At 47.8% G+C, this 20,897-nt stretch overlaps 1 protein-coding gene across 2 annotated transcripts; it reads left to right on the forward strand.

Moving 5' to 3' along the window:
• The first annotated feature begins 13,116 nt into the window (after nucleotides 1–13,116).
• Nucleotides 13,117–20,387, forward strand: LOC311594500 (uncharacterized protein). Of its 2 annotated transcripts, none has more exons than XM_084776254.1 (2): nucleotides 13,117–19,084; nucleotides 19,309–20,387. In XM_084776254.1, the coding sequence occupies exon 1, from the start codon at nucleotides 13,390–13,392 to the stop codon at nucleotides 14,563–14,565; it is 1,176 nt and encodes a 391-aa protein (XP_084632380.1). In that variant the 5' UTR covers nucleotides 13,117–13,389; the 3' UTR covers nucleotides 14,566–19,084; nucleotides 19,309–20,387. The 2 variants fall into 2 exon arrangements, with proteins under 2 accessions (XP_084632380.1, XP_084632379.1); XM_084776253.1 differs by having other exon boundaries at nucleotides 13,117–15,272; nucleotides 15,497–20,387.
• Nucleotides 20,388–20,897: the final 510 nt, after the last annotated feature.

Below are 20,897 nucleotides of genomic sequence, written 5' to 3' on the forward strand. Positions count from 1 at the left end.
GTGTATACCATTTGTCTCTTTTTGCTTCTGGATTAACTCACTCATTATGATAATTTCTAGATCAATCCATTTGTCCACAAACTTCGGGAATTCCTTGTTTTTAATAGCTGAGTAGTATTCCATAGTGTAAATGTACCCCGGTTTCTTTATCCATGCTTCTACTATATGTGTTTGGATCATAGTGTGTGTGCACGTGTGTTTGTTTGTGTGTGTGTATCATAGTGTGGGTATGGTCAGAAGACAGCTGTGGAACTGGTTATATCTATGGGGATCGGGGATTGTACCTCAGTTTCTGTGACTCATACCCTAGGTAAGCACCTTATCCCCTGAGCCATCCCACCGGCCCAGTTTCTTACTTATTTTTATGAACAATAACATACTACAAGTTTAAAACAGGCTTTTTTTTAACCTGTGCCATTGGATCCCAATGTACTGTTTTATACCTGGTGTGATATCCTTTCCCCAAATTTTCCTCTCCGACTGAGAGTGAGGGGGACCCCCATGCTAGTGGATCCGGTGGTGCTGGACCCAGTAACTTGGGTTATAAGAGAAGTAAGATGGAGTTGGAGTGTGAACACATGGGCAGATGGTTACTGGGGGAGGGGATCTTCCTGAGAGAGGGCTTACCACACTGATAAGTGATCAGGCTGCCCTGAACAGAGAAGAAAACTGCGGAGTGTTGACTGCTAATTCTGCCGTACGCTACTGCCTTGGGTAAGATGCCCATCAGTGGCCACTGGGGTCCTTACAGTACACACCTGGTCTTCATGGTTGACCTGGTCCTTAGAAGGTTGGGGTTGAAGAAAGTAGGGAACAGTAGCATACCTTGTGGAGTGGAGCTAGGGAAAGACAAGTGTACTTTTTCTCTAACTTACGTGCTGGTCCCTGTGTCGTGTTAGATAACTGGGCAAAAGCCCTGGAAAGTGAAAGTGACTCAGCAGCTATGCACGCCATGTGATGATCTCCCTGGGAATGCGAGCTGTACCCCAGCCCAGCACACATCTACTAGAACTCCTATTAATTACAAGATTTCCTTGAGTTGCATCAGTTGCACGCTGATTTGATTGCAGCACTTGGGAGGCAGACGCAGGTCAATACCTGTGAACTAGAGGCCAGCTATGGCTACACAGTGAGACCTCATCTCAAGAGACAAACTAGATTCATGGTTTACAAGACAGGTCTCTAGGGGTTGGAGAGATGGCTCAGCAGTTAAGAACAGTGTCTGTTCTTCGCGAGGTCCTGAGTTTGCTTCCCGACCACCACACAGTGGCTCACAACCATCTATACTGGGATATGATGCCCTCTTCTGGCCTGCAGGTGTACATGCAGATAGTGCACTCATACATAAAATTAAGTTAATTTAAAAAAAAAAACAGTTCTTTGAAGGTAATTATGTGGTCATTGATGCAGTTCTGTGCTGTGTATTATTTTAACCAACGGCTTTGTACGCCGTGTGTAGGGCCTTACCATTGAGCTATATTCCCAGCCCGCAAAGGAATCCCTGCCCCAGACAGGGTTTTTCTGTATATCCCTGGCTGACCTGGAACTCCCTCTGTGGACAGATCTCACAGAGATCCACCTGCCACTTCCTGAGTGCTGGGATTAAAAGTGTGCGCCACCGCCCGACTTAGCCCACAAAGCAATTTAACAGTAGCTGTTAGAAGGGTAGAGCTCAGAACTGCTGGGCTAAGGAGGAAGGCACTACAGGCACTGGGTAGCCCTTGTGAGCTAAGGGTTGCCTGGACAGCCTGGGTATTTGTAGACAGAAGAGTCTATCAATCTCTTGGACACCAGCTCCATCTGTCTGAGAAGATGGAAGCTACTCCACTCCCTGGTTCCAAAGCAGCAAAAAGGAACTGGCTGCCCCTCCCCTGCCCCCTCCGACTTTAAAAGAGATTTGCTTAGTTTGAGATCCGTTTGCCTCAGGAGTGCTGTGATCACCGGTGTGCACCACCACACCTGGGTATTTTTTTTATTGTTATGTGTATCTGTGAGGGTGTGCCCACAAGTGCAGGTGCCTGTGGAGGCCAAAAGGGAATGCCAGGTCTCCTAGATTTGTGGGTGTTTGTGAGCTGCTGGATGTGGGTACCCGAGTGAAGTCGGTTTCTCCGGAAGAGCAGTTTTTGTTCTAAGCCGCCGCCTCTCCAGCCCAAGAGGGTCCTCAGCGGCACAGGCTGATTCTGTTGTGAGTCAGAAAGCTGAGCGGTCTTCAGTGCCACAAAAGAAAAACAGAAGAGCAGCCAGGTGTGAGAGCTGACAGCTGTACGCCGAGCCGGGAGCGTTGCAGAAGCAGGCGCTGACCACTGCAAGTTTGAGGCCAGCCTGGTCTACACAGCAAGTTCCAGGTCAGCTGGAGTTTCAGAAGTAGAACCTGTCTTCAAAACACGAGCAAAAAAAGTGTAAGTGTGTACACACACACACACACACACACACACACACACACACACACACGTTTATATGTTCATGTGACTCGGAAGTGCTTGTTTCTACTGCCAAGCAATTCCCCCCCCCCCCACACACACACACTTGCGTGTTTGTGCTTGCTCAGCAGCAGGGCAGCAGTGCTGACAAAGCAAATGCTGGCGGCACTGTTGCCTGCTGTGTACTTTCTCCTGGGCACCAGAGTCAGAGCCAAGCCAAGGCTGAGGCATGAGAGTCCCTCTGCCTGCCAAATACTGAGGATGAACATAGAAACAGGATCCTGTGTTACTGCTACAACCAAAATAGTCTGAAGATTCACCTGCACCCACTTGAGTTTATTTTCCCATTCCACTATCTGGTTTCCCCATGGTCACAGCATACCCTTTCAGTCTCTGAGAGCAAAGCTAAGGTTGAAAAGGACACAATGGGAGGCAGAGGCAGGCGGAGCTCTGTGAGTTTGAGGTCAGCCTGGTCTACTAAGCGAGTCCAGGATAGCCAAAGCTACACAGAGAAATCCTGTCTTGGGGGGAAAAAACAAGACAAGCAAACAAAAAAAGCAAAAAGGAAAATATAAAAAGATAAAACCATTGGCAACACCAATTGGTGTTGAGACCACAGCATTATAGTCAACAGCCTTTTTCAAGATGTTTGGGGGATTAAGGCATGAGGATTGTCCTGAGCTCAAGGCCAGCCTGAGCTACAGAATTAAGACCCTATTTAAAGGGGGCTGGAGAGCTGGCTCAGTGGCACTGGCTGCTTTTTCAGAGGTCCTGAGTTGAATTCCTAGCTACCATATGGTGTCTCATACCATCTATAATGAGATCTGGTGTCCTCTTCTGGCACTCAGGTGTAAATGCAGGAAGAACACTATATAGATAATAAGTAAATAAAATAAAGTAAAAAATGGGGCCTGGTGTGGTGGTGCACACCTTTAATCCCAGCACTTAGGAGGCAGAGGCAGGTGGTTCTCTGTGAGTTTGAGGCCAGCTGGTCTACAGAGTGAGTTCTAGGACAGCCAGGACTACACAGGGAAATGCTATCATGAAACTGCCAAAACCAAAAAGCCCCCAAACCAAACCAAACTAAACCAACCCCCCCCCCCACCGAAACCAATAAAAGTGGGGCCAGTCTAATGACCTTGAACAAAAACTTGTGAATAAATTCTTCCTTGTAAGTTATTTATCCTCGGGCTGGAGAGATGGCTCAGAGGTTAAGCAAACTGACTGCTCTTCCAGAGATCCAGAGTTCAGTTCCCAGCAACCACATGGTGGCTCACAACCATCTATAATGTAATCTGATGCCATATTCTGGCCTGCAGGTGTACATGCACACACAACACTATATACATAATAATTTTTTAAAAAAGTTATTTATCCTTGATGTTTGTCATAGCAACAAGTTGAGTAACAGTTTACACTATCTGGCACCTCCTGGCTTCTTTGTCCTAGCCACCCACCAGTCTACTACATTAAAAGCATAATTGTGAACTGCTTTTTGGGGGGGGGGGGTGTCAGGCTCTCACTCTGTAGAGCAGGCTTGCCTAGAACTCAATAGTTAGCTCAGGTTGGCCTCAGGTTGGCATCATTCCTGGCCTCCTGAGTGCTGGAATGCCAGGTGTGAGCCACCAGGACTATGTGCACTTGTGAATATTGGAAACAAAATTTGGTGTAAAGATCCCCCTTGGGAGGCAGAGGCAGGTGGTTCGCTGTGAGTTCAAGGCCAGCCTGGTCTACAAAGCTAGTCCAGGACAGTCAAGGCTACACAGAGAAACCCTGTCTTGAAAACCAAAACAAAGCAAAAAACAAACAAACAAACAAACAAAAAATCCCCCAAATCGTTGGCATCTTTAGATGTTAGATGGTTTCTTTTCAAGGAGCCCAAGGAGCCTTCCAGAAAACATTTACTTTTTTCTTTTGTTTTGTTTTCTTTTTCTTTTTTACTTTTTTAAAAAATTTTTTTTTGAGACAGGGTTTCTCTGTGTAGCCTTGGCGGTCCTGGACTCACTTTGTAGACCAGGCTGGCCCTAACTCACAGCGATTTGCCTACCTCTGCCTCCTGAGTGCTGGGATTAGAGGTGCGTGCCACCATGCCCGGCTTAAGTGCTACTTTTAAAGGACCTAGTGCTGTAGTAGCCAAGGGTGGCACCCCAAACTGGCAGTAGAGAATTTTGCTAACCAAGCAGATAAATTTTCCAAAAAATAAGAGAGGATCATTCCTGGCCCTGCTCTGGGCTGCTTGTTTTCACTTGTCCTGTTAGAGACAGGTCCTACATGTGCCCAACCAGGGGAGGGCAGGGTCAGTAGCTGCTGAGAGAATAGCACCTGCTGGGTAGTCCTTACATAGTGTGGTGGCTTCCTTTGTCTCCATGGTGATGGCTTCTGAGAGTTTCCATCGAGGTCATTGGCTCTCACACATCGAGGTACCAGGGAGTTCTGAGCTGCTTTCTGGACTAGGCTGCTGGGGTTTTGGCTCTGGTAACTCAATATCACTTTAATGCCAGATCCTCTGCAAGGGCTATTATTAGCTTCATAAAGTCAGTCCTTAGTTCCTTCAGGTAGTCTGGTCTTATCTTGTTTGTTCTGGGTAACATAGTCACCATTGCTAATTGTATCTTTTCCAAGCTTCCATGAGCTATAGAAAGTTCGCCAAATAAAGTTTCTTAAACGTGCCTGTTTAGCCAGGGTCCAGGGTCCCTAGCCATAGCCAATGAAGTGAACACTAAACTTTATTGTCCCATCTAGTTGCCAAAACTATAGAAACGTTTTAAATTTACAAACACTTCCAGGTAGAGTGACAGGCTGGAAGCTGTCTCTGAGAGACCCTCTGAAGATGAGCCACAACAAGAAAGCTAAAATGAGCCGGGCAGTGGTGGCTCAAGTCTTTAATCAGAGCCCTTGGGAGGCAGAGACAGGTGAATCTCTGTGAGTTCAAGGCCAGCCTAGTCTACAGAGCTAGTTCCAGGACAGGGCTACGCCAGGCATGGTGGAGCATGCCTTTAATCTCAGCACTCGGGAGGCAGAGGCAGGTGGATCGCTGTGAGTTCGAGGCCAGCCTGGTCTGCAAAGCGAGTCCAGGATAGTTAAGACTACACAGAGAAACCCTGTCTCAAAAACAAAAAGAAAAACCAGAATCAAAAACAAAAACAAAAAACACCAAACCAAACCAAACAAACAACAACAACAACAAAAACCCCGAAAAACAAAAAACCAGGACAGGACTACACAGAGAAACCCTGACTGGAAAAACCAAACCAAACCAAACCAAACCAAAACTGAACAAAACTAAAGGGGATGTGGAGAGATGGTTCAGTTAAGAGCGCTGGCTGCTCTTCCAGAGGACCTGGGGTCCAGTCCCCAGCACACAAATGCCATCTTCTGGCTTCCAAGGGCTCTGGCCACATGCGGCACACAGCCAAACATACAAAATAATAACAATAAAATAAAAGAACAAGAAAGGGAGCTGGGAAGGTGTTGAGTGGTTAAGATAACTTGCTGTCCCTCGGGAGGACTTCGGTTTGATTGCCAGCATCCACACGATGTCAGGCGATCCGACACTCTTCCGTCCTCCGCAGGAATCGGGCACTCACAAGGCACAGACACTTATATTCAGGAGAATACTCACTCACTTGAGTTCAAAATAAATAATTCTAAAAAGAAAGAAAGGACAAGCCTCAGAAATCCACGAAGGTATTGGTAGGATACCTGAAAGATCTGGGGGGGGGGGGGGGGGAGGGAAAGACGGGTGCTAGTTGGAAAAGAAGGCAAGTCCCGCAGGGTGTACTAAGTGGGCGTGGCTTCCAAACTTTGTAAACACTCCAGAACTTAAACCAGGTGATCCCGGCCAAAAGAGACTAGCAGGCCACAGCCCCCCACAAGCCCTACATCCATTTGGATAAACAGTGACTCAGAGGCCCAGGACAGCGGTGGAGAGGCATCCCATGTTGTCACTCTGTATGGCTTACAAGGTTTGGGAAATGGACCATCTTGGGGAGATGAATCGTTGTTTGCATCGGAGCTACTACCTTGTGGGCCTGAGAACAGGAAACAACAACAACAACAACAACAACAACAACCGGCGATCCTGAGTTTATTCCGCTGAGGCTACAGGACTAGAAACCGTCCTGGGGGAGCAGTTGTAGGAGGGGCGGGTGAAGTGACCCGCTGAAAAGTGGGCGGAGTTCCAGGGAAGGCATCGGGAACCTCCGTGACTGAATGGTGACGGCAGGCCTCATCTGCTGAGGCCAGCCTGGGGTGTGAGAGCCGGCGGTCAGCAGGTGGATAACTGTAGCCGCCATCTGAGGGACAGCCTGCAAACTGACGGCCCAGAGGTCTGCGGCCACCCCAGCCGCACCCCTCCAGCAGGGTGGTGAACACACAGGAGATTTGAAAGAGGGAAGCCAACAAAGCTGGAGGATTTCAAGAGGGTGATAAAAACTGGCCCTGCCCGCAGACTGCAAAACTAAGTACGGCCAGCAGAGGGCCCTTGTATCCAAGAAATGACAGCTCTGGTGGCCGTAGACTCTTAACATAGGCTCAACACCAGCCAAAACCATGGGAAAGCCAAGAACCTTTAAGTATAACTGACCTTCCCATTTAAGCGGATAAATAGTAGCCTCTACCGTTGAGTGGAGAGTGAGATCTGACTCTCACACGAACTCTGGTGCCCCTTTTCTGACCATGTCCCCTGGATGGGGAGGCCTGACGGCACTCAGAGGAGGGATAGCAAGTTACCAAGAAGAGACTCGATATCCTAAGAGGGGAGGAGGTCTCCCTCAATCACAGACATAGGGGAGGGGAGAAGGGGGGAAGTGGGAGGGAGGGAAGAATGGGAGGAAACGGGAAGGGCTAACAATTTAGATGTAATACGAATAAATTAATAAAAAAAAGTAGCCTCTAATTTTTGAGAACTGGGGTGTGGTGGGGAAGCTGTTTCAACACCTCGTCTACGCCCCTTGTGCGCGCCACCTTTAAATATTATTGCTATTTTAGCCGAGTGTGGTGGCTCACACTTTTTAATCCCAGCACTCTGTCCGCAGAAGCAGGTGGATCTCTGTGAGTTGGAGGCCAGGGCTGCTACACAGAGAAACCCTGTCTCAGAATAACAAACAAACAAACAAACAAACAAAAAAAACAAGCAAGCAGGGGCTGGAGAGATGGCTCAGAGGTTAAGAGCACTGCCTGCTTTTCCAAAGGTCCTGAGTTCAATTCCCAGCAACCACATGGTGGCTCATAACGATCTGTAATGTGGTATGGTGCCCTCTTCTGGCTTTCAGGTGTATGTGCAAGCAAAGCGCTGTATACATACTAATAAATAAATCTTTTTTAAAAACCAAGCAAACAAACAAACAAAACAACACACCACCACCAACAACAACAAAACCTCCTGCAGTTTTAGTAATATTTTTGCTTTGTTGTATTTAAGAAAATATTTAAAATTTTTACTTCTTCTTATACATTAATCTAATTTAAGTTTTTAAATTTAAATTTATTTTTATGTGCATTGGGGTGAGGATGTCAGATGCCCTGGAACTGGAGATACTGACAGTTGTGAAATGCCATGTGAGTGTTGGGAACTGAACCCCAGTCCTGGAAGAGCAGCCAGTCCTTTTTTTGTTTTCTTCTTCTTCTTCTTCTTCTTCTTCTTCTTCTTCTTCTTCTTCTTCTTCTTCTTCTTCTTCTTCTTCTTCTTTTCTCAAGACAGGGCTTCTCTGAGTAACCTTTATTATCCTGGACTTGCTTTGTAAACCAGGTTGGCCTTGAACTCACAGCGATCCACCTGCCTCTGCCTTCCGAGTGCTGGGATTAAAGGCGTGCGCCACCACCGCTCAGCAGCAGCTGGTGCTCTTAACTTCTGAGCCATCTTTCCAGGCCTTACATTCATCTATTTTGTTGGGCAATATTGTAAATTTTTTTCCCTTTTTTGACCCTATTTAACCATCCCCTTTCTGTCCCTCTACTATGTGTCTTATTTTATCTTGTTTTTGTTGTTATTGTTGTTTTTTGAGACAGGGTTTCTCTGTGTAGCCCTGGCTGTCCTGGACTCACTTTGTAGACCAGGCTGGCCTCGAACTCACAGTGATCTGCCTGCCTCTGTCTCCCGAGTGCTGGGATCAAAGGCGTGGACCACCATGCCTGGCATTTTTTTTTTAATTATTAGATTTGTTTGTTTTATTTTGTATGTGAATGCTTTGCCTGCACGTATGTATGTGCACCACATGTGCACATGGTGCCCAAAAAGGGTGTCACATCCCTTGGGACTGGAGTTACAGATGGTTGTGAACCGCCACGTGGATGCTGGGAACAGAACGCTGGTCCTCTGCAGGAACAGCAAGTGCTCTTAACCCCCGAGCCATCGCTCCAGCTGCTTTTTGTTTTTGTTTGTTGGGTTTGCATTTGTTTTTGGAGGTAGGGTCTTATGTAGACCAGGTGGGGTTCAAACTCGCTAAGTAACTGAGGATGACCTTTATCTTCTGATCTCCTGGCCTCATCGCCCAAGAGCTGGCATTGCAGGTGTGTAATCCCACGCCCTGTTTATGCGATCCTGGCGCAGGGCTTTGAAAGCACTAGATGGGTAAGCAGGTGTGGTAGTTTGAGGAGGTTTGGCCCCTGTGGATTCAGGTGTCTGAATGCTTTGCCCTAGGAAGTGGCACTGGTAGAAGGTGTGGCCTTGCTGGTGTAGGCGTGGCCTTGCTGGAGGAGGTGGGGCCTTGGAGTGGGTGTGACCTTGTTGGAGTGGGTGTGACCTTGTTGGAGTGGGAGTGGCCTTGCCGGATGGGTGTGGCCTTGTTGGGGTGGGTGTGGCCTTGCTGGAGGAGGTATGCCACTGCAGAGGCAGGCTCTGAGGTCCCCTGTGCTCAAGTTCCACCCAGTGTGGAACACTGCTGCCTGCAGGTCAAGTTGTAGGATTCTTAGCTTCTCCAGCACCATGTCTGCCTGCACGTTGCCATGCTTCCCGCCATGATGATAATGGACTAAACCTCTGAACTGTAAGCGAGCCCAAATTAAATGTATTCCTTTGTAAAAGTTGCCTGGGTTGGGCCGGGTGTTGGTGGCACACGCCTTTAGTCCCAGCAGTTGGGAGGCAGAGGCAAGCAGATTGCTCTGAGTTCGAGGCCAGCCTGGTCTACAAAGTGAGTCCAGGACAGTCAAGGCTACACAGAGAAACCCTGTCTCAAAAAACAAAAGCAAACAACAACAACAACAAAAAAACAGAACAAAAGGCAAGCAAACAAAAAAAGAGTTGCCTTGGTGGTGTGCCTCTGCACAGCAATGAAACCCAAACTAAGAGAGGAGTCTACCACTTGAGCTCTGTCCCCAGTCCTGCTCATTTTAAAGATGTATTTTTACTTATGTGTAAGTGTGTGCACCCCACATGTGTGAGGGTGTCCGCAGAAGCCAGAACTGGGCCTCAGATGCCCTGGAGCTGGCGTTACAGACAGTTGTGCATCACCTGATGTGCATGCTGGGAGCCAAATGCAAGTCCTTTAGAAAACCAGCAAGTATTTGCAAGTGTGGGGCCACTGCTGGTTTGTTTCTGGTTTTCTGTTTTATTTATTTATTTATTTATTGGTGTTTTGCCTCTATGTGAGTCTGTGTGATCAGTGTCAAATCCCCTGGAACTTGGAAGTATATAGACAGTTGTGAACTGCCATGTGGGTGCTGGGATTTGAACCCAGGTCCTTTGGAAGAACAGCCAGTGCTCTTAACCACTGACCCATCTCTCCAGCCCCTCTGGCTTTCTGTTTCTTTGTTTTGTTTTATATTTTATTTACTGTCTTACATTTTTAAATTTTTGTTTTTAAGCTTTTGCATTATTGGGAAATATTTTTGGTTTGCTTTAAAAAATCTTTCCTTGGGCCTGGAGAGATGGTTCAATGGTTAAGAATTTTTGTTTTGTTTTGTTTTGTTTTTGTTTTACTCTTGCAGAAGACTGGGATTCAATTCCCTGTACTCACATACTGGGAATTCCCAGCATCTCACAATGGTCCCTAACTCCATCCAACACCTTATTCTGGCACCTTTGGGCCCTACATGCGCATGGTACAGATATTCATGTAGGAAAAGCACCCGTACACATAAAATAAAAATTAACAAAAAGAAATTGTCTTAAAATTAAAAAAATAGTTTTTGAAGTTATAGCCTTTTCCCTTTATAACATTCTTTTCACTCTATTTTTATTTTTATTTTTTAACAATTTTTTAAAAAGATGTATTTATTTATTTATTATGTATACAGTGCTCTGCCTGCATATACACTCACAGGCCAGAAGAGGGCATCAGATTACACTGTAGATGGTTGGGAGCCACCATGTGGTTGCTGGGAATTGAACTCAGGACCTCTGGAAGAGCAGTCAGTGCTCTTAACCACTAAGCCATCTCTCCAGCCCTTCACTCTATTTTTAAAAAGATTTATTTATTTATATGTATGAGTGTTTTGTCTGTCGGTCTGTCTGTCTGTCTGTCTGTCTGTATGTATGTATGTGCATTACACATGTACCAGGTGCCCAGGTACCAGACCCCCTGGGATTGGAGTTGCAGACAGTTGTAAGCCACTATGTGTGTACCGAGAACTGAGCTCAGGTTCTCCGTAAGCAGCCAGTGCTCTTAATCACTGAGCCATTTGTCCAGCCCCCTCTTTTCCTTTTTAACTTTGTTCCCCTGGTTTTTCAAGGCAGGGTTTCTCTGTGTAGCCTTGGCTGTCCTGTACTCACTCTGCAGACCAGGCTAGCCTCGAACTCACAGCAATCCACCTGTCTCTGCCTCCCGAGTGCTGGGATTTAAGGCGTGCGCAACCATGCCAGGCTTCTAGTTAACTTTTATTTCCCCATTTTTCCGTGTCTGTTGACTCTGTTTCTTAACAATTAAATTTTATTATACAACCCAACTATCTTACACAAGAGGGAAAAAAGGTTAAAGGGAAACAAGAGTGAATCTTTTGGTATCTGCTCTATGGGACAGGTCCCTAGGTGTCTCTGGCCTGCACGCTGGTCCCTGATCCTTTTCCCCCGATCCACGTGCTCTCGAGCTCGGTCCAAACCTGCTGCCCCTCTCATCCTCCCTCCATCCCCCAATCCACTTCCTGAATTCAGGCCCAGGATGGCTCCACCCAGTCTATCTCAAGGTTAATCTCAGGGAGCATCTGTGGTGTGTCCAAGGGCAAAGCCCACCAAGACTGCTTTCACCTGTGACAACGCTTACAATCCTTCCCACACGTGTCCTTTGCCTCATTCGTTTATCTCATTATTTCCACATTTACTTCATAGTGCACTCTCCCTTAGCACTCTCATTCTCTACCTCCTGACCACTGATGATGAATAACCAGGGGTGTGGCCTTGAAATGACAATGGTCCCCATAGGCTCATATGTGGAACTGTGACCTTGCTGGAGGAGGTGTGTCCCTGGGGCTGGTTGTTGAGGTTTCAAAAGATTCAAGCCATTCCGTGTGTGTGTGTGTGTGTGTATGTGTGTGTGTGTGTGTGTGTGTGTGTGTGTGTGTGTCTCCTGCTGACAGCTTGAGCTCCACCAGTGGGATTTGCTCTGCAGTCACAGACCTCTAACCCTCTGGGACCACGTAAGCCCAGTTAAGTGCTTTTGTCTTGTAAGGGTCCTCGGTCATGGGGTTTTTTCACAGCAATAGAAAGGTAAGTGGTCCCAGGGGTCCCGCTCAAACTAAGGCACCAGCCAAGGACAATACAGGCAGTAAACCTTAAACCCCTACCCAGATCTAGACAATGGACAGAACACTCTCCACAGTAGAGTGGAGAGTGGGATATTACTTTCTCACATACTCTAGTGCCTCAACTTTGACCATGTCCCCTGGAGGGGGAGACCTGGTGGCACTCAGAGGAAGGACAGCAGGTTACCAAGAAGAGACTTGATAACCTATGAACATATACAGGGGGAGGTAATCCCCCTCAGGAACAGTCATAGGGGAGGGGAATAAGGGAAAAATGGGAGGGAGGGAAGAATGGGAGGATACAAGGGATGGGATAACCATTGAGATGTAACAAGAATAAATTAATAAAGTAAAAAAAAAAAGAAAGGTAAGTGGTATAAGGAGTTAGTCCATTTTCATTGCATTTCTGCGTTGTCTGTGGTTTCATGGGCTTGCTGTTATGACAGTTGTTTCCTCACTGTGTGGCACTGGGGGGTTGTGTCCTTAAGAGCAGAGGTTGCTCAATAGGAAGATTCCAAAATAAAGCCGAAGAGATTTCCAAACTCACAGATGTATAGACTGCCTCACAGAATCACGGGAAAGAGGAAAAAGGGAGCCATGACTCCAAAAAGATTAACATCTCAACTCCAAGATGAAGCGACGGATGAGGACCTCACAAGTTCGTGAGGAATAATGACCAAAGACTTCAAAGAAGAGTCAAATAAACAAATAAATACAAATAAATAGCAAGAAGCCAGGGAGGAAAGACAGAACACAAAAGAAAGTCAGTAAAATGGATGAGAAAATCAGCAATATGAATAAAGATGTAACTAACATGGAAAAATGTTTCAACAAGTGTGGGAAGCCGCGCCCACATTCGCCATTACAAGATGGCGCTGACACCCTGTGTCCCATGCTGACAAACAACTAATCTGCGCATGTGCGAAGGGATTTTCCACTCGGTGTGCTCTGCCTCTCCCGTGGCATCATCTCGCCCGATGAGCAACAGCCAATCAGGGACTGACACGTCCTAAGCGGAGGACAGTTTCCTATGTAAGGGAGGGGTTTCTGCTGTTTGCTCTCTCTGTCTCCGTTTTTCGTGTTGTAAGCTTATGCTCTTCCTCTCAAGAGGCAGTAAAGCTTTACTGCAGAAGGATCCTGTTTGTGTGTGCAGCGTCGTTCTTGCTGACGAGACGGTAACGCTAGCCACATATGGTGCCGAAGCCCGGGAAGACTACACCATCGTCAGCACCTTCAGAGAGCCCCTGACTACAGGGAGGATTCAGAACTGCAGGGTTGGTAAGTTCGGAGAGGTATGCATATTTCTGAAATTCTTGGGCTGATTCTAGCTGTAATATTTGCTGCCGTAATTGTTAAGAGGGCAGTAGATGAAGGACAGGTCACCCTAGAAGTTCAGGATAGCATGTCAGAAACCGAACGTAGTGAGAGGCTGGGTGCGGGCGGGAAGAAGAATGCCCGTAAAAAGGAAAAAGCGGGCGGGAAGAAGAATGCCCGTAAAAAGAAAAAAGCGGGTGGGAAGAAGAATGCCCGTAAAAAGAAAAAAGCTCAGGACCCTCCTGTAAAAGGAGTGCAACCCCCCTCAGGACCTAGTTCACCGCCGAGAAAAATATCGCAAAGGTTTTATCCTTTAAAGGCTCTTGAGGCATTGAATATTGATAGCTCTACAAGCTTTAATACCTCTGACAATGAGACTCCTGATTCGGAGGAAGAAGCCGAATTAGAGGAAGAGGCAGTCAGGTATGAGGAAGAGAGATACCACCTAGACGAACGAGAGGGTAATAAAAAACCCTCCCTCAATTCATCTCGCAGGGTGGCACCCACTGCTCCTCCACCCTACGAACTGCAGTCTGGATTTTCCTTCTGGCCGGAAAAGATTAGTAAAAAATTACATAATTTTTTTTCTGTGTTTGAAACAGAGAACGGGGGTCGAGTCCATGCTCCAGTGGAGTTCAATCTAATAAAGGACTTGGCTGAATCTGTTCACAAATATGGGGTTAATGCAAATTTCACCCTGGTAATGTTAGAAAGAATTGGCGCTAGTGCCCTAACTCCTTCTGATTGGCAGATGGTGGCCAAGGCCGCACTTCCAGATATGGGCCAATATATGGAATGGAGAGCCCTGTGGTTCGAGGCCGCTCAAACACAGGCTCGGGCCAATGCCCTTGCACTTACCCCTGAACAGAGGGATTGGACCTTTGATTTGCTAACAGGTCAAGGTCAATTTACTGCAAATCAGGTAAATTACCATTGGGGACCTTATGCTCGGATTTCACAAACTACAATTAGACAAGTTTTTCAGTCCGCGGTAGAGCGGGGGAGGGTTCTCAGGTTGTTGAGACAAGTTTTTCAGTCCGCGGTAAAGCGGGCGACGGTCAGAGACCCTTTAAAAGTGGGAAACTCTTCGTCATGTCTGATCAGGGCGACTCAGAAAGGGCTGCTGAAAACTAAAGACTTGAGAGACTCATGCTAAAAATGGAGTCGCTCGTGCAGAAACAGCACGAGGAGGGTAGGAGGAGGAAGAAGGCGGAAGAGGCCACGCCCGAACGAGATAATCCGCCATCTTGGCGTGCCTCGGAACTGGCACCGCCGCCTTATGCGGACACTTCACCTTTATCAGCACCACAGGGGAACTATCATTCTCTGTGCCCAGAGGTTTGGAAGCAGGCTCGTGCCACCTTCCCAGTGTTTGAGGATGCCAACACCAATGGCCATGATTAATGGAGGAGCATTTGGTAATGCTACTCTCAGCTGGAATACATCTGACCTTTTTGAAACTTCTAACAGGTGATTCGGCTCAGATGCGAATGGAAATGTCAGGGTTATGCATTACATCTGTGCCATATAACAATTTTACACGTGCTGCTAATTTGTCTAAGAGTCTTTCAGCTTATCTCCAGGGGAACTGGTCCGCAGAGTTTGAAGAGATCTGCGCACTGCCGCCATTGTTACATGCGTGGATGTATCCACCGCTGAAGGCCTTGCCTCCTGGATTCAACAAGCTATGCATCATCTTAAGGAGTGGGCAAGTATCGGGGCTTTAGCTATGGCCCTTCTGATTATCAGCTTCCTCTGCCTTGTGTTCCTTCGGCGCTTGGTCATATCCCGAAACAGAGACCATGCCCTAATTGCACAAGCCTTCTATGCTATTGAGGCTGGACAGTCCCCTCAGGCTTGGCTGTCGGCCTTTAAGTCCTGATCCTCGTCACGTTCGGGGTGCAAGGCAAAGCACTGCACAGGAGGTACATTGTTTGCAGTTAATGGCTTCCTGGAGAGCACATCTGATTGCATGTGGGCTGACACCCAAAATCCCACCTCCAGAAAAAGGTGTCGGTCAGGTCCAGAGCTAGGCTGGGGCCGAGCCCCTAGCTGAGTTCTGTTGTACATCAGTGGCCAAACTTCAGGGCGGGTTCCGCACATGATCAAAGTGAATAACATGGGTTATGGGCGGTCATACATCAGTGCCCTCTGGAGATCAGACCTCTACTCTCACCCGTTTCGTCCTGTTCTTACAAAATAAAACAGGGGGGACTGTGGAGAGCTGTGATGTGCCATGCCTTAACAAGGCGCAGGCTTCCGCCTTCCGCCATCCCGACGGCGAGCGCTCTCTAAGATAAACAAGTCCTTATGTGGCAAAAGGCTGTGCAAGGGTAACTGGTGATCTGATGACGAGCAGTCCTGCTCTGATGCTGACCTATGAGGAGGTGACACCTGGCATGAGCTGATTGGCCCTTGAGTTGTACTTAAGCTTGGCCTTTCCCTTCTTCGGGGCCATTCCCACTGAGCTAAATCCTAAGTAAAGATCTGGAGAAGTCTGGTTGTTGGCGTCTTATTTCCGCTGGACGGTCCGACGCCAACAAGTGGTTTTAACTGGCCCAACTGGGCTGTGAACAGAAATTCCCTGGATTATGTGTTACCTCGGTTCAATATAAAAATTTCACTAAAGCAGCTAATCTGTCAAAGAGTCTCTCTCAGTTTATTTTACAGAATTGGACAGCGGAGTTTGAACAGACCTTAAGAAAATTGCGGACTGCTATCATTCAAGTCAATTCCACACGGCTGGATCTGTCACTTGCTGAGGGATTCTCGTCGTGGATATCCTCAGCCTTCTCCTTTAAAGAATGGGTTGGGGTTGGATTGTTTGGAGCTGTAATCTGCTGTGGATTAGTGTTGACCCTATGGTTAGTCTGTAGACTCAGGGCTCAAACAAAAGGAGACAAGGTGGTTATCACCCAAGCACTTGCTGCTTTAGAGTCTGGGACCTCCCCTGATATATGGTTAACCATGCTTAAGCAATAAGTTGCTGGCTGCTCAGCTCTTGCACCCTCAGAGTCTCATCTCATTGCACGAGGTAGAGTGAGTAAGCTTCAGCAGCCCTGGAGAGTTGCATAGCGAAGCATTGCAGTAGAATGGCTCTGCGGCATATATGAGCTAATTCTAGGGAGGCATGTCATCTTGCATGAAGGTTGCGTGTCCCAGTGTCCTTCCCCCAGAAAAAACGGCACAGGGCCAGGCTATGACCTCTCCGGGTGAAGAGCTTAGGGGAGAGTTGTGTATGCAGGCCTGATATTTTGTTTGGGGATTTGACCTCTGTCTCCACTCTCCCTATTGGGTGTCTTATTGCTTCTTAATAAAAAGAAAAGGGGGAGATGTGGGAAGCCGCGCCCACATTCGCCATTACAAGATGGCGCTGACACCCTGTGTCCCATGCTGACAAACAACTAATCTGCGCATGTGCGAAGGGATTTTCCACTCGGTGTGCTCTGCCTCTCCCGTGGCATCATCTCGCCCGATGAGCAACAGCCAATCAGGGACTGACACGTCCTAAGCGGAGGACAGTTTCCTATGTAAGGGAGGGGTTTCTGCTGTTTGCTCTCTCTGTCTCCGTTTTTCGTGTTGTAAGCTTATGCTCTTCCTCTCAAGAGGCAGTAAAGCTTTACTGCAGAAGGATCCTGTTTGTGTGTGCAGCGTCGTTCTTGCTGACGAGACGGTAACGCTAGCCACATATGGTGCCGAAGCCCGGGAAGACTACACCATCGTCAGCACCTTCAGAGAGCCCCTGACTACAGGGAGGATTCAGAACTGCAGGGTTGGTAAGTTCGGAGAGGTATGCATATTTCTGAAATTCTTGGGCTGATTCTAGCTGTAATATTTGCTGCCGTAATTGTTAAGAGGGCAGTAGATGAAGGACAGGTCACCCTAGAAGTTCAGGATAGCATGTCAGAAACCGAACGTAGTGAGAGGCTGGGTGCGGGCGGGAAGAAGAATGCCCGTAAAAAGGAAAAAGCGGGCGGGAAGAAGAATGCCCGTAAAAAGAAAAAAGCGGGTGGGAAGAAGAATGCCCGTAAAAAGAAAAAAGCTCAGGACCCTCCTGTAAAAGGAGTGCAACCCCCCTCAGGACCTAGTTCACCGCCGAGAAAAATATCGCAAAGGTTTTATCCTTTAAAGGCTCTTGAGGCATTGAATATTGATAGCTCTACAAGCTTTAATACCTCTGACAATGAGACTCCTGATTCGGAGGAAGAAGCCGAATTAGAGGAAGAGGCAGTCAGGTATGAGGAAGAGAGATACCACCTAGACGAACGAGAGGGTAATAAAAAACCCTCCCTCAATTCATCTCGCAGGGTGGCACCCACTGCTCCTCCACCCTACGAACTGCAGTCTGGATTTTCCTTCTGGCCGGAAAAGATTAGTAAAAAATTACATAATTTTTTTTCTGTGTTTGAAACAGAGAACGGGGGTCGAGTCCATGCTCCAGTGGAGTTCAATCTAATAAAGGACTTGGCTGAATCTGTTCACAAATATGGGGTTAATGCAAATTTCACCCTGGTAATGTTAGAAAGAATTGGCGCTAGTGCCCTAACTCCTTCTGATTGGCAGATGGTGGCCAAGGCCGCACTTCCAGATATGGGCCAATATATGGAATGGAGAGCCCTGTGGTTCGAGGCCGCTCAAACACAGGCTCGGGCCAATGCCCTTGCACTTACCCCTGAACAGAGGGATTGGACCTTTGATTTGCTAACAGGTCAAGGTCAATTTACTGCAAATCAGGTAAATTACCATTGGGGACCTTATGCTCGGATTTCACAAACTACAATTAGACAAGTTTTTCAGTCCGCGGTAGAGCGGGGGAGGGTTCTCAGGTTGTTGAGACAAGTTTTTCAGTCCGCGGTAAAGCGGGCGACGGTCAGAGACCCTTTAAAAGTGGGAAACTCTTCGTCATGTCTGATCAGGGCGACTCAGAAAGGGCTGCTGAAAACTAAAGACTTGAGAGACTCATGCTAAAAATGGAGTCGCTCGTGCAGAAACAGCACGAGGAGGGTAGGAGGAGGAAGAAGGCGGAAGAGGCCACGCCCGAACGAGATAATCCGCCATCTTGGCGTGCCTCGGAACTGGCACCGCCGCCTTATGCGGACACTTCACCTTTATCAGCACCACAGGGGAACTATCATTCTCTGTGCCCAGAGGTTTGGAAGCAGGCTCGTGCCACCTTCCCAGTGTTTGAGGATGCCAACACCAATGGCCATGATTAATGGAGGAGCATTTGGTAATGCTACTCTCAGCTGGAATACATCTGACCTTTTTGAAACTTCTAACAGGTGATTCGGCTCAGATGCGAATGGAAATGTCAGGGTTATGCATTACATCTGTGCCATATAACAATTTTACACGTGCTGCTAATTTGTCTAAGAGTCTTTCAGCTTATCTCCAGGGGAACTGGTCCGCAGAGTTTGAAGAGATCTGCGCACTGCCGCCATTGTTACATGCGTGGATGTATCCACCGCTGAAGGCCTTGCCTCCTGGATTCAACAAGCTATGCATCATCTTAAGGAGTGGGCAAGTATCGGGGCTTTAGCTATGGCCCTTCTGATTATCAGCTTCCTCTGCCTTGTGTTCCTTCGGCGCTTGGTCATATCCCGAAACAGAGACCATGCCCTAATTGCACAAGCCTTCTATGCTATTGAGGCTGGACAGTCCCCTCAGGCTTGGCTGTCGGCCTTTAAGTCCTGATCCTCGTCACGTTCGGGGTGCAAGGCAAAGCACTGCACAGGAGGTACATTGTTTGCAGTTAATGGCTTCCTGGAGAGCACATCTGATTGCATGTGGGCTGACACCCAAAATCCCACCTCCAGAAAAAGGTGTCGGTCAGGTCCAGAGCTAGGCTGGGGCCGAGCCCCTAGCTGAGTTCTGTTGTACATCAGTGGCCAAACTTCAGGGCGGGTTCCGCACATGATCAAAGTGAATAACATGGGTTATGGGCGGTCATACATCAGTGCCCTCTGGAGATCAGACCTCTACTCTCACCCGTTTCGTCCTGTTCTTACAAAATAAAACAGGGGGGACTGTGGAGAGCTGTGATGTGCCATGCCTTAACAAGGCGCAGGCTTCCGCCTTCCGCCATCCCGACGGCGAGCGCTCTCTAAGATAAACAAGTCCTTATGTGGCAAAAGGCTGTGCAAGGGTAACTGGTGATCTGATGACGAGCAGTCCTGCTCTGATGCTGACCTATGAGGAGGTGACACCTGGCATGAGCTGATTGGCCCTTGAGTTGTACTTAAGCTTGGCCTTTCCCTTCTTCGGGGCCATTCCCACTGAGCTAAATCCTAAGTAAAGATCTGGAGAAGTCTGGTTGTTGGCGTCTTATTTCCGCTGGACGGTCCGACGCCAACAAGTGGTTTTAACTGGCCCAACTGGGCTGTGAACAGAAATTCCCTGGATTATGTGTTACCTCGGTTCAATATAAAAATTTCACTAAAGCAGCTAATCTGTCAAAGAGTCTCTCTCAGTTTATTTTACAGAATTGGACAGCGGAGTTTGAACAGACCTTAAGAAAATTGCGGACTGCTATCATTCAAGTCAATTCCACACGGCTGGATCTGTCACTTGCTGAGGGATTCTCGTCGTGGATATCCTCAGCCTTCTCCTTTAAAGAATGGGTTGGGGTTGGATTGTTTGGAGCTGTAATCTGCTGTGGATTAGTGTTGACCCTATGGTTAGTCTGTAGACTCAGGGCTCAAACAAAAGGAGACAAGGTGGTTATCACCCAAGCACTTGCTGCTTTAGAGTCTGGGACCTCCCCTGATATATGGTTAACCATGCTTAAGCAATAAGTCGCTGGCTGCTCAGCTCTTGCACCCTCAGAGTCTCATCTCATTGCACGAGGTAGAGTGAGTAAGCTTCAGCAGCCCTGGAGAGTTGCATAGCGAAGCATTGCAGTAGAATGGCTCTGCGGCATATATGAGCTAATTCTAGGGAGGCATGTCATCTTGCATGAAGGTTGCGTGTCCCAGTGTCCTTCCCCCAGAAAAAACGGCACAGGGCCAGGCTATGACCTCTCCGGGTGAAGAGCTTAGGGGAGAGTTGTGTATGCAGGCCTGATATTTTGTTTGGGGATTTGACCTCTGTCTCCACTCTCCCTATTGGGTGTCTTATTGCTTCTTAATAAAAAGAAAAGGGGGAGATGTGGGAAGCCGCGCCCACATTCGCCATTACAAGATGGCGCTGACACCCTGTGTCCCATGCTGACAAACAACTAATCTGCGCATGTGCGAAGGGATTTTCCACTCGGTGTGCTCTGCCTCTCCCGTGGCATCATCTCGCCCGATGAGCAACAGCCAATCAGGGACTGACACGTCCTAAGCGGAGGACAGTTTCCTATGTAAGGGAGGGGTTTCTGCTGTTTGCTCTCTCTGTCTCCGTTTTTCGTGTTGTAAGCTTATGCTCTTCCTCTCAAGAGGCAGTAAAGCTTTACTGCAGAAGGATCCTGTTTGTGTGTGCAGCGTCGTTCTTGCTGACGAGACGGTA

Source organism: Acomys minous (genome assembly GCF_964271855.1).
Source record: "Acomys minous genome assembly, chromosome: 3".
Classification (NCBI taxonomy): Eukaryota; Metazoa; Chordata; class Mammalia; order Rodentia; family Muridae; genus Acomys; species Acomys minous.

What these genes read in the sequence shown, in the direction of transcription:
- LOC311594500 (XM_084776254.1), top strand. Translation starts at nt 13,390, where the DNA reads ATGCATATTTCTGAAATTCTTGGGCTGATTCTAGCTGTAATATTTGCT.